This window comes from Hibiscus syriacus, unplaced genomic scaffold (genome assembly GCF_006381635.1).
Source record: "Hibiscus syriacus cultivar Baekdansim isolate YM2019G1 unplaced genomic scaffold, ASM638163v2 tig00109972_pilon, whole genome shotgun sequence".
Lineage (NCBI taxonomy): Eukaryota > Viridiplantae > Streptophyta > Magnoliopsida > Malvales > Malvaceae > Hibiscus > Hibiscus syriacus.
Window position 1 is genome coordinate 2,067,923 of NW_024062543.1, and position 14,289 is coordinate 2,082,211.

A 14,289-nucleotide genomic window follows, 5' to 3' on the forward strand; every position below is an offset into this window, starting at 1 on the left:
ATAAAAGAACCCTTAATACTTGAGTTATTTTCAATTGAGCCTCTAATTTTTTTTTGTCGATCTCAATTTTAATGTTCCATTTTCTTCAAACAAAACTCGTTTTTACGAAAAAATCTTTATTTTTTTTAAAAGTTAAAAGGTCTTAATTGAAAAATATGTCAAATGTTAAAGAGTTCTTTTGTTATTATACCAAAATGTTATTTCCTTAATAATTTGAGTATTAAAAAAGGAGAGGAAAAGAAAAGTAAAATTAACGAAAAAACAGGAAATTATAGTATTCAACTGCCCAACAACACGGTTCCAAGTTGTTATTTCTCCACAAATTTTGCAATGTAAATCGCCGCTTAAACTGCCTCTATTACTCATTCCCTCTATATATGCCAAATAATCAGTCATTATTTGTTGAAAGAACAAAAATCCCAATTTTCCTTTCATCTACTAATTCCATTCACGATTCAGTTCCCCTATTTTTATTGCAATTATTTCATCGATCTTCAGTGTTTTGATTACAATCTAATGGGATTTGGATCGATTTTCAATCGGAAAAAGAAGCGGCGTCCCACGAATTCAACCGCTTCACCACCCGATGCTCCGTCGAGGGAATCGTTGTTAGTTCAAACCCCGATCCGACCTCCTTTAGGAAACTTCACCGAGGCCCAACTCCAAGAAATCGAGGAAGTGTTCAAGAAGTTCGACGCCAACGGAGACGGCAAGATCTCGGCGTCGGAGCTCGGTTCCATCTTGAAATCACTCGGGCAGCGTCCCTCCGACGAGGAACTCGAGAACATGATCAAGGAATTGGACGTCGACGGCGATGGGTTCATCGATTTCCACGAGTTCATCGAGCTGAACACCAAAGGGATCGACTACGAAGAGGTTCTGGAGAACCTGAAGGACGCATTCTCGGTCTACGATATCGACGGGGACGGTTCGATTTCGGCTGAGGAACTTCACGAGGTGCTTCAAAGCCTCGGCGACGAATGCTCGATCGCCGAGTGCAGGAAGATGATAAGCGGGGTGGACCATGATGGGAATGGGATGATTGATTTCGAGGAGTTTAAGGTAATGATGATGGCCGGGGCCACTTTTGGTTCCATTCAAACTAATGAGAGAAATGCTGTTGTCTAAATCTATCCATCATTGTTTTTCCTCTTCCACTGGTACTGCTTAATTGGTCTGCAGCAGCAGATTTCTTTCTTTCTTTTAAATTTACTTAAATGGATAATCTTATGGAAATTGTGTATATTTTGAACTCTTTCTATGTAATTTAATGCTATCGCGTTTTAAATATGATTATAATACGTAAAATTATGTGTTGATATATATATATATATATATTATGCAAATTGTAAGATTTATGATTGAATGGTTAGTTGTCGAAGGTGAAAAAAAAGAATCGAATATAGTTTTTGTAAAAAATTATGATTGATTTTGAGCATACTAATGGTAAAAGACTTACACTAATATTCACCAAAGACATAAAATGTTGGTCAAATGATCATATTGGTTTTTTTTTAGTTGGAGTCCCACCTTCAGGAAAAAAATAGTACGATGATTACATTAATTTTTTTTTCAAGGGTACAAAAACTTCACGTACCCTTTTACCATATGTTTTTATCTTGAACATTTGATCATCGTGATCAGATCTTTTCGATACTTGAACCCCTCACCACCAATGAAGAGGGGTACTAATCGAGCACATCATAGATCCAATCTAATGCAAGTCGGTATCTTTGCTGCATTATTGGTTTGGTAAGATCCAAATTGAGATTTGATAACATGGTCACTTTCATTTTGCCCAGAAATTGTGGGTGTATGTATATATATATATTGTAAATTCGATCAAACTATGCAGTTGAATTTGAAGTAGACTGTAATTTCAGTATGGGTAGTCTCGTCCAGATGGAAGCCACATCGAGACCCCAATGATTTGTTTCTAATATGTGAGCCATCGGTTCAATTAAATGCCCGATTGCTTACAATGGTGAAGCTCATGTCAACGAGTGTTTGATGAAATGCCTAACTGCCCCCACAGTGGTCGTTCTTGAAAGGGAGATCGTACAAAGTGAGCCTTTACGTCTCAATTATTAGCAACAAGGGTTAAAAAAATAGGTAAACTACATGAATAGTCACTAATATTTGAATAAGTTTTTGTTTTCCCCACTGAAGTTTTAAAAGTAACAAATTGGTCACTAAAATTATTGATTTATAACAAATCGATCACTCACCGTTAGCAGCCGTTACTGTAGTATCAAAATGCTGAAGTGGCGCGTTAAACCAACTGACTCAACATGGTTGACTGATCATTTGACTCTTTTTCTTCTTCTATTGATAATTTTGGATCCTTTTAGTTGATAATTTCATGTTCATCTTAATTCTTTTGCTTTTCTATTCTTCCATTTTCCACTATTGATTGAGAAGCTTTTTGTTAAAAAATATTTAAAGAAACTTATTATCTTTCATTAAAAAAACATACGGACATTCAAGCATAAATTTATGCTATTGCAGTAGTATAATTCTTGATTTTTTTGGTATTGTTGTAATTATTAACATCTCATTCATAACGGAGGTCTTCCACGGAAGCTGCTCTCAACCTGGCGTTGGGGGCAATCTACTACCCTACCTCCCCCTTATCCCATTACATATGGGAATAGGATCAGCTAATTATAATTATTTATAAATTATTGAGAGTTAGGCTAAGATATTGTTGCATGGTGTAACTTTAGTTTTTAATGTCCTCTGGCTTTCTTTTTCAGTTTGGCTAATTGCAATTATATGTTGGCTTCTATTTAGTGAATTTTCTTATGTTTTAAATTAATCTCATTGTTTTAAAACTAAACTTTGTTGATTGGAATGACAGAATGATGACTATGGTGAAGGTTACTTGGTTCAACCAGTTGTGCAAGCAGAAGAAAATGATACTGAAGGAAGTGATATGGACCCAGGTAATGAAGAAGAAGAAACGATGGAGATGAGGAAGAAGTTGAAGATGATGAGAATGTTCAAGTGCCGCCATCTACTTTTTCACAGCTTAAGAGAAAGCGAAGTGATGACGACGACGATGAGGAGGAGGATGTTGTGGAGTTTCCACATACAAAAGCTTGGTTAGGTGTGTTGTGATTTGGAGAGTTGGATCATATTTTGTTAATATTGCTTAGAATAGATTGATTGTTGTCTTTAAAGGGACTCGGTTAGAAGAAAAAGAAGAAGAGTAGTGAAACGGTCAATAGCGTGTTGAGTCAGTTGGTTTAACGTGCCACGTCAACATTCTATTACTGTAATAATGACTTTTAACTACATGTGACCGATTTGTTATATATTGATAACATTAATTATCAATTTGTTACTTTTAAAACTTTAGTAGGGAAAATGAAAATTTACTCAAAAATCAGTGATGATTCCTGTAATTTACCTTAAAAATATGAGTTAAAAAATAGAAAAAGGGTAAATTATACCGATAGCTTTTGAACTTCTAGAGTATTTATAATTTAGTCACGTAAATTAAAGAAATTTCACTGAAGTCACAATTTCTCGAGCACTTACACTTTGATCATTGCGGTTAGTGCTGACAAGCTAATAATACGTGTTATAATTTTATGGGATGTCTCAGGTACGACAGCCTTAATATACGACTAAGAAAAAGAGTTACCGGAAATATTAATATTTTTTTAACATTTCTGGTAAAGCGCTATCTAAAACATTATTTTTTTACTGAAAATATTAATATTGGACGCTACCTAAAATATTTAGTATTTTCGATAAAATGCTACCTAAAATATTATTTTTTCTACCGGAAATTAGTTAACGAAATTAACATTTCTTGTAAAAAAAATAATGTTTTAGGCAGAGTTTACCGAAAATGTTAAAAAATATTAACATTTCTATTAGGGCTTTTCCTTAATCATATATTAAGGTTGTCGTATAGTAGAACTATCGAATTTTATGGGAGTGGGGGGAGAAGAAGAAGAAAAATAATAAGTGGTGGAAAACAAACTTGGATATATGAGAAAGAAAGACCTAATACCTAATCATTATATTCATTTTGATCATTATCTTTAACGTTAAAGTGGTAATGATTAGATATTATATGTATTTCTTCTCTAGGGATTTAGGTTCAATTTTCTTCTCTTACAATTCATATGTTTCTTTTATTGTCACTAATAAGATAGACAATATGTGTTATAATCTTATTAGAGTGTGTTAATTTATTAAAAAAAATAATGTCCGCTCAATCCTCGTTAACTTATGAGCATGTCACATTGGATGTTACTAACGACACGATTAAAGTATAAGGATTTTAAAAATTCGATGATGTCAATAAAAAAAGTTTAATTTCGTACAAACCAAACGATCTTAGTGGTAAAGAAATTTTTTGTTATTTCTTGAGATTTCGGGTTCGAGTATCGGAAAAATAAGAAACGTAAACGTTTAATACCAAATGGTTAAGAGATGTCTTTGAACAAATAATGTCGTCCACGGGATTCTTCTTCTTCTTCTTACCCGGTGGTTATGTTTGGTGCATCCGTTTTGCCTTTTATATCATTATTTTACAGTTGTGTTTCATCCGTGTTTTAACTTTTTACCTTCTTCAAAGCAATGATGTATATATAGGGATGATCAAAATATCTCTGGTTTTTACTTGATTCGATATTATAAAATTGATCTTTTTAGTTCGAGTTTAGAACGAATCGAAATTGAGCCACATTTAAGGTAAAAAGTTGTCCGACTCGATCTAAATAATTACTATAATGTTTTTCTCTTTATATTTAAGCTATCTTCGTATCTTGTTGAATAAAAAATAAATATTTGGATTAAATCGAGTCATTGATGAATTTTATCTCAAAATTCAAGATGAGTTCGAAATGGTGGATCACCAAACGTCAAAAAGGATTAAGATCATGTAGAAGCCTTCAATTTTTTAATCGAGATCAAATCAATAAAAAAATTTGACTCGTTCCATTCCATGCTCGTCCTTAATTATATTTTTCAGTTTAAAACTTTGATATTTACATTATTCACACCTAGGGATGAACATGGGTCGTGTTCGGTTAGATTTTGGTCACCCGAACCTAATTCAAATTTAACCACTCTACCCATGACCCAATCTAATTTGGGTTTAAGAAAGTTTCGCCCGACATATATATCATTTTTTTCTTAGATAAAATAAAGACATAATAGGAAAAAATATACGAAAAGAGGGATTATAATGATTATCTTTAAATAAAAAGTAATAACTAAATTATTATTTATGGGATGGATGAAGACAAACATTTTTTTGCTTCAATTCTAAAATTGAATTTTGAATAAAAATTAAATTTATAAAATCAGATTGAATCAAAATTTAAATTTGAGTAAGATGATCATCAATCAGTGGCGGAGCCACAGTTTGGTGAGAGTGGGCGCCTGAAATCCAAATTTTCTTCGATTAGTTACCTATTTTACTAATGGAGCTCATCCTGAAAATTTTTATGCCCATCCAGAAATTTGAGTTTTCTTTGATTAATTACTTATTTTACTAACGATACCTATCATGAAATTTTATTTGTATTCACTCCGTTTAAAATTTTTATGTGATTAACATATATGTACCGACTCTCAAAAATATTTTTGAATCTGTCAACATCATCAACCTCACAAATCGATCAAATTGTGAGACATGGAAACATCATACATGTGATAGGATACATAGATATATGTTTACCTTTTAACCAAGTTTTGTCTTGTATTAAAAGGATAACACGCGATTACATATGTAATATGCAGATAATTGTAAAAGAAGAAATTATTAATCTAGTGTGTTTGTAAGCGATAATATTTATTTTAAATATTATCAATTATTTAATCTATAATCTCTAAAATAACAACTATATCTTAAACCACTGAAGTAATTTAATTAGTGCAATTGCAAAAAGTCGAAGAATTGGAATAATGAATTTAATATATTTACAATAATAAAAGTCATTATATCTTGAGTGATTCTCAAATTGGTATGCACGTGTCGAATATGTATCATACATGGGTGATCAATTCATTGTTGTGGGTGTAAAAAACAGAGGTGATATTGCAATAAACCAAACTGTCATCCATGAACAGAGGGACCTCAGCTGGTTAGTACGTTTGATTCAGATAAGAACAAATTATTAACAGATGAAAACAGAAACAGAGAAGAAAGAGATAGTGTGTGTTTTCTCCATAATCATATTTCAAGATATCTACAGCAGAGAGAAGAGAAACTCAACACAGAACAGAACAAAACAAGACAGAAGACACTAATCCTAAAAAACCTGTCCGTACGTCGACATGAAAGTAAACCATTTGTGTTTCTTTTCTTCTTCTTCTTCAACCTTGGTCCGTTAATTCCCGACAGAAATGGGTCTCTCGGCTAAGCCCAAAGGGGAGCGGGACCTTTGCCTTGTGATCTCCCGGAGCACTCGTCTCGTATCCGCCTCCTGCAACGATGGGTGCTTGATCTTCTCGAACTCTTTCTTTATCTTCATCACTTGGCTATGGACCGGAACACCTTTACTGTGTCCATCTCCATCTCTTGTAGCTGCTCGGTTGTTGAAGACGATGTTTCCATGGCAGATGCAGCTAATGATCTTGTTTTGATCCATATTTTCCTCTTTCTCGGTCGTGTTGTAAACCTAATTCGCAACCTCTTTTGGGGGTGGGATTGCGAGTGTCTTCACGCCAAAGGCCTTGTTTACCTGTATTTTGTTTTGGAGATTGGAGGGTTTATATATACGTGGGTGATATATAAGTCTTGAAACTTGCATGATTTCTTCATGAATACCGAGGAAAAGGAAGCTTGTTGGGCAAAGGGTATGCACATTAAAAAAATATTTTATATTTAAATATATAGGTTTGAATTGATTAAAAAAGTTTTGAATAAATAATTCTTTATAATCATCTAAGGTTATTAACAATACACACATCCCAGAGACATAACTGTTCAAGAATCTTTTAATGATAAGAATATTTTGTTTTATCACTGGAATTATTTAATTAATTATATTTAAATATAAATAATATTACATCAACGATTAAGGAATAGTTGTTATTCTTAGAGATCACGGGTTCGTACACCAACAACTGCAACAAGGTGATTGAGCATTCATTGTCAAATGGTTGAAAGTATTTAAAACATATAATCACCTAATTTAATTAAAAAATAATAACGAATTGTCATTATTATTATTATTATTATTATTATTATAATAGTGGTTGAGAGAGCATGGAATAATGTAAAATAAGGCAAGTGCCAAACTTGGCCTATGGGCCAATGTTCAATACGGTTAGGTTAATGTATGATAAAACCTGAAGGTGACTTGCTTGCATAAAAATGGTAAATAATTGGGGGGTACTTGCATGTGCCAAAAGATTAGGCAAACCATATTTGTCCATTTTCAAGCTAAACACATGTCATATTACCCACATCTTCAAAATTAAGCTAAAGTCCCATCTGAAGATACTAATTTTTTATCCATATTATTATTATTAATATTAATATTATTATTATTATTATTATTATTATTATTATTATTATTATTATTATTATTATCATTATTACTATTATTATTAAATATATTAAATACATATATAAATTACAGACCAATTACAACTGGACCGGCCCAGTTACAAACCAACCAGAACTGGTCTAAATCCAACCAGAAACCCTAAATATTTGGGTTTCCAGTTAGGGTTTCCCAACCCTAATTTACCCAGCCGCCTCAGCTCACAGCCGTTGGATCTGGCAAGATCCAACGGACCAGATTGTCCCAGATGGAAACCCTAGGGTCTGATACCCTAGGGACACGCGGCCGCCGTTGCTATCTCGCCGCCTCCGCCGCTGCCACGTCCCAACCGAAGACTCCAGAAGATAGAATACCAGCCGTCCACGCCATGGCTACTCGGTGAGTCACCACTGGTAGTCCGGTGACTCACCGAGACCCCATCTTCGGACCGGTCCGACGGCCACACCGGTGGTGGCTATAAAAGCCACCACCCCAACCTGAAAAAAAAAGAGCAGAGACAGAAACTAGAGACAGAGACAGAGAAAAAAAAACAGAGAAAGGAAAAAAAATAAACTATACCAACGATCTCAGTCAACATCAACGCAGCAAGGGAAAAAAAAAGAAAAGAGAGGAAAGAAGCTTACCCTGTCAACGGAGAACCACAACCGTCGCCGGATCTCACCAAAACCTTCGAAAAGCCGAAGGTATTATTTTAGATTTGCTCCGATTGGGAGCCGTTTAATGGAAAAAAACATCGGAACCGTCATTAGGACGGTCCGATCTACGTTTAGATAAAAGAAAATTTTTTTCCGGCCACCGAAGACGGTGGCCGGCGGCGGTGGTTGACGGCGGATGAACGCCGGCTAACGGCTGCCGGCCGGCTGGGCTTCTCTCTGTGTTAGAGAGAAGCGAGAGAAATTTCTCTCTCTCAGAGAAGAGAGAGAGAAGGAAGAAAAGAAATGAAATGGCTGGCCCTTCGGGCCAGCCGGTTTGGACTCTTATAGTCCTTCCCGAACGACGTCGTTTCGGGAAGGACTATGCGCATAATTACAAAATAGTTAAACCCCGTCCGTAGTCCTCCCAACTTGTAAATTTTACATTTTAGTCACTAAATCGAGTTTATAATACTTTTAATTTGATCTCGAAATTTTAATTTTATTTATTTTAGTCCTTTTTATTAAAATAATATATTTAGGATAAATAACAGAATTAATCCCTTAATTTTAACAAATAATTTTTTAATCCCTAGTTTATATTTTTAATTTATTTTATTATAAAATCCGAATTTTAGATAATTTTATTTTGGTCACTAAATTATTAAATCAGAAAATAACATATTTAATCCCTATAATTTCAATTAATTAGGAATTAGATTTAGTTTTATTTTTATTATAATTTAATTATTTATTTTATATGTTTTCATTTTACTGCTTAAAATATATTGTTTTAGTGGTATTTTTATTTTATTATATTGTTAAATATTTTTATATATTCATAAACATACATATAATAAATAGTAATTTTTTAAATATTTATTTTTAATATCGAAGAAAAGGACAGTCTTAATACAACTGGATGTCCTATTCTGATATTTTAAAATTAAAAAGTAAACAATATTATTTAAATTAATATTTATCAATATCAAAGAAAAGAGCTGTCTTAAGATACCTAGAAGTTCTTTTCAGATATTTTTAAATAAATAAATATTTTTATATAATTTTGAAATAATAAAATTAAAAATTAAATATATTTTTTGAATTTTTAATAATAGAGACAATTTATAATTAAAAAGTACCAATTTGGGGCGTTGTAGGGGTGCTAATCCTTCCCTAAACGTAACCGACCACGAATCCCTTTTTACTAAAAAGAACGAATTTTTGGTTATAAAACGCAGATCAGTTCATTTTTTTTATTTGATGTTTTCTTAAAACTCTAGAAAAAAAAATAATTTTTAGGTATTCGACCTACCTGATCCAAAAGGTCGATGGCGACTCTCAAATTATTTTCAAAATTATTTATTCACATCAATTTCTCCGCCAAATTTAATATTTCGTGCCCGGACGAAAACCGGTTACGACAGCTTGGCGACTCTGCTGGGGACTGGTCAAACTTTTAAAAAATCAATTATAAATTGTCTCTATTAGTTAAAAATTAAAAATTTATATATTTAATTTTTAATTCTTTTTTTTTCAAAATTTTGATTTATTTATTATTTTTATAATATTTATATGTTTTATTTTCTTTGCAAGTATTTCATTTCATTATTTATTTTTCTAAAGTTTGAACATTTCTCCTCACACACAACACTTGCATTGCATAACATAAAGCTCTATAATTGAGTTGTCCCTTTTAAGTGAGAGTGAAAGCAACGTCTTCGTGAGAATTTATTCTCCGTGTCAGACCTAGCAAGTAACTTTCGGGGTTCATATGCTCTATGTCTTCGTGAGAATTTATTCTCCGTGTCAGGCATAGAGAAATGTATCCCCTCGAATTGAACTCGATTCACTTTAGTCTGTAATGGACTAGGATTGAGGGTTAGCAACCCAAGGGGGCACTAACAAGGACAATTCGAGTACCTTTACTCCTAGATCTGAAACCCTGCATATAAAAAACCTTAGAAACTCTTCCAATCCGAAGTCATGCCGAAATTTTGTCCAAAATAGGTGTACACACAGGAGAAATGAATTCTGTCTTTTCTGTTAATTTATTTATTGTTTAAATTACATGTTTATTTAAATTATTTAAATTCAGAAAAGCATGTTTAAATAAAGAATATTTATGTAAATGTTATTATTAAATTTCTTTATTATGTAAACTAATTTATTTTCTTTTTGTGTGTTCTTTATTTTTCTGTTTGCATTGCATCATACAGGATAAAAGACATTGATCCTTGTGTTAATTGTCTCATTGGAAAGCCTTCATCTATGGATAAAAAGTGTTCAAGTTAAATAATTCTAAACTCGGAAGTAAGACAGTGGGCTGAGGATTTACAAAGACAAGAAGGAGACAGTCTGCAGGATGATTATGTATCTGACTTGGCCAGTTATACTTCAGTTTCACTAAAAAGAAATGATATGCAAGATTTGCGAAGCATTTGGGAAAGTTGGGATTCAAACAAAAAATTGCAGTTTTATCAGATCTACGGAGACATCCCATATTTGCTCTATGTTGAAGTTGATGATGAATTACTCAGAGCCCTAGTTCAATTCTGGAATCCAGGGTACAATTGCTTCACTTTCAATAAGGAGGACTTGGTCCCTACTATTGAAGAATATACAACTTTGTTACATCTTGAAGGTGCTTTGGAGAATCGAATATATTCAAAGTCAATTAAAACTCAACCCTTTCGAGTTAAATTAGCAAAGATTGCCGGGGTACGAGAAGAATGGGTAGCATCCCGTACAAAACAAAAAGGCGAAAGCGAAGGCATTGCTTGGACCAACATCAGAGAACTTATTCAGAGCCATCCAGATATTAAAGTACGATTCGATCTATTTGCTCTGGGTATATATGGTATGGTCATCTTCCCAAAAGTATTGGGATATATTGAAGCTGCAGTGGTAGACTTGTTTGAACAGCTACCGAAGAAGATTAATCCTGTTTCTGCCATCCTAGCAGAGACCTTCAGATCGTTAAATGCTTGCAGAAGGTTAGGAGGTGGACGATTCTCAGGGTGTACCCAGTTGTTATATGTTTGGATTCGTAGTCATTTCTGGAGGACGGAAAAGGTTTCATACCGACGCTTCAATACGGATTACTCACCATTAAAAGAATTTCTAGAGCAGGAATGGCCGAAAGAAATTAAGAAAGATATGTGGATTAATGCCTTTCGAAATCTGCAAAGCAATGACGTTGTTTGGCGAGCCCCGTGGCAAATACAAAGGGAATTCTTTTACAGGTGTGGTGATTACAACTGGATAATGCTGCTCGGATTATGGGGAGGAATTGGATATGCACCACTTCTGGTTATAAGACAGTATGAAGGTCGTCAATTTGTACCTGTCACTGCTGGATTACAGTCATCTGAGTTCGCATTCCACAGCAAAAATTATAAAAGAAATATCATGGAAGCCGTTACAGCTTGGAAAACAACTTTTTGTATCCGAGCTAAAGCAGCAAAAGAAATGCTAACTCCTGATTATGAAGATTGGAGATCTGTCAGAAAAAATGAAAATATTCCTCTACCAGATCAAAATGAGGATATTTCTATGGAAGATCGCATTAAGGTGGTTCCATCAGAGATTGAAATCTTGAGAGCTGAGTTTGAAGCAGAAAGAGATGGCTGGTCGAAAGAGTTAGAGCAAATGAGACAAGATAAAGCTATGTTAGGGGTTGACATTGACTTTCATTCATCACAATGTACAATGTTGAGAAAAGATAAAGAAAAAGGTGAAGATGAGTACAGAGCCTTACAGAAAAATTACCAGGAGTTATATAAATCCCGAAAATCATCAGGACCCAGCCAATCGACGGTACAGATGACCAGAGAATTGAACATCGAGAAAAGACGAGTTGAAGATCTGAAAGGAAAGAATAGCCGTCTACTCAAAAGCCTTGAGAAAGGAAAGTAAAAAATGGAAGATTTTGAGGTCGACAGAAGAGAGCGAATTATAAAACACAAGGCTGAACACCGTGAGATCATGAATGAAATACAAAGAGAAAGGGATCGAGCCAAAGATTTAGAAGAGATGAAGAATGACATCTTTGTTAAATTTGAAAGTGAGAAAAATATCATGTTCAAGGGATTTGAATCTGAAATGAACCAGTTGATTGTTGAGCTTGAAGTCAGAGACCAAAAGATGGAAGAATCCAATGTTGAAAAAGAAAAATGGGAGCTAGAAAGAAAAAATTTCAACACCAGACTTGAGGTAGAACAAGAAGTGGCTAGCAATTGGATGCAAAGATGCAGAAACAAAGATGTTCAAATCCAGAAGCTTAATCAAAGAACGCAAGAAGCACGAACAAAACTTGAAGAGGATCTGGATCAGTCTAGAAACAAAAACTCAGAGTTTAATGCTTACATTTTGCAACTTGAAGAATCATTGTTTCAAGAAAAGGTTCGTCTAGGACCTAATGATCTCAAAGAAAGTAATGAGGAAAATGCTTCACTGCGAAGACGCATTAGAGATCTTGAAAAAATTCTGCACAATTGTCAAGTCAGAATCACTGAGTTAGAGCAAACTCTTGAAGGAACAACTGAACAATGGCAAAAGTCAACTGAGTTCTATGTCGAAAGAAGTGAAGAAAGAAGCAATATGGTGTTCGAGGCCATGGTTCAAATGAGCGAAGTTGCTAGATATGTTGGGGAACTAGCTGTTGAAGCCAAAATAATTGAGCATCATGTTGATCCAGTTTCTAAGTGCGGAAAGAAGGTGTCATGGTTAATGAAAGAAATTATAGAGCTTAATAAGAAAGCTATGTCGTATCTGTAGTTATGAACTATTATAAAGAAACTTTTGTATGCCGATGAAAGTTGTTCTATGACAGTTAACTTTTTGGGATCAATGTTTTTACATACATGCATTTTGCATACATTCATCATTCATTTCATAATTTTCGCTATGTATGTATTTTATTTATTAAGTTAAAATTCATTAATTAAAATTTGAAAAAATAATATTAAAAGATTTTTCAATCGCAGTTACTCTGGCCAAAAGAGAAATACTACATCACTACGGTACTAGACAAGCTACTAAGAGAATTATGGATGATAAAATACAGCATATTGAGGAACAGCATCATAAAGAACAAGAAGAAATGAGAATGAAGTTGGAAAAAATTGAAGCCAGTATTGCAAATTCACAAGACAGTATGATGAAGAAGATAGAGGACATGTTTAAAAGGCAGGCTATCAGTGGAAAAATGCATGAAAATCCTGTATCTTTCGACCAAAAACCCATATATCCTCTAGGTTTTTCACCAGAAACAATTTATCACTCTGGTACTATACCTATACAAATCAATGCTCGTACATCTGCATTACAAGAAGCCAAACCACATGAAGATCAACAAGTGGATCCTGCCTCTTCAAGCAAAATTCCGCTTATATCAGATGTGAAAATAGGGGATCTTAATACTGATCATTTGATCCCGGATTTGAATGATCTGAATGAGAAACAAAAAGTAAATGAAGAACTGACCAGACAGATCAAGAGCTTAGAAGAACGAATGAAATCCGTGGAAATAACTGAATCGTTCTATGGGTTTGATGCTAGTGAGTTGAGTTTGGTTCCAGACTTAATCCTTCCCATCAAGTTCAAAGCTCCCGAATTTGATAAATATGATGGTACTACATGCCCTTCATCCCACATTACTATGTTTTGTCGAAGAATGGCAGGATATGTGAAGGACGAGAAATTGTTAATTCACTGCTTTCAGGATAGTTTGACAGGACCGGCTTTAAAATGGTATACTCAATTGACCAAAGCCAACATTAGATCCTGGAAAGATTTGGCTAAAGCATTTTTAGAGCAGTATCGCCATGTGACAGACATGGTTCCTGATAGATGGACTCTCCAGAATTTGGAGAAAAAGAATAACGAAACATTCAGACAGTATGCCCAGAGATGGCGTGACTCTGCAGCCCAAGTTCAACCACCTTTGTCAGAAAAAGAGGCCACAGTGATGTTTGTCCATACATTGAAGGCTCCTTATTTAAACCATCTAATGGGGAATGCAACCAGAAATTTTGCAGATTTGGTCATTTCTGGAGAATTAATTGAAAATGTCTTGAAAAGTGGCAAGATTGAATCAAATGATGGGTCTAGTTCCAAAA

General features: G+C 34.0%; 1 protein-coding gene across 1 annotated transcript; it reads left to right on the forward strand.

Moving 5' to 3' along the window:
* The first annotated feature begins 226 nt into the window (after positions 1–226).
* Positions 227–1,283, forward strand: LOC120211246 (probable calcium-binding protein CML25). The gene has a single exon (XM_039209838.1). The coding sequence runs from the start codon at positions 517–519 to the stop codon at positions 1,126–1,128; it is 612 nt and encodes a 203-aa protein (XP_039065769.1). The 5' UTR covers positions 227–516; the 3' UTR covers positions 1,129–1,283.
* The last annotated feature ends 13,006 nt before the right edge of the window (positions 1,284–14,289 follow it).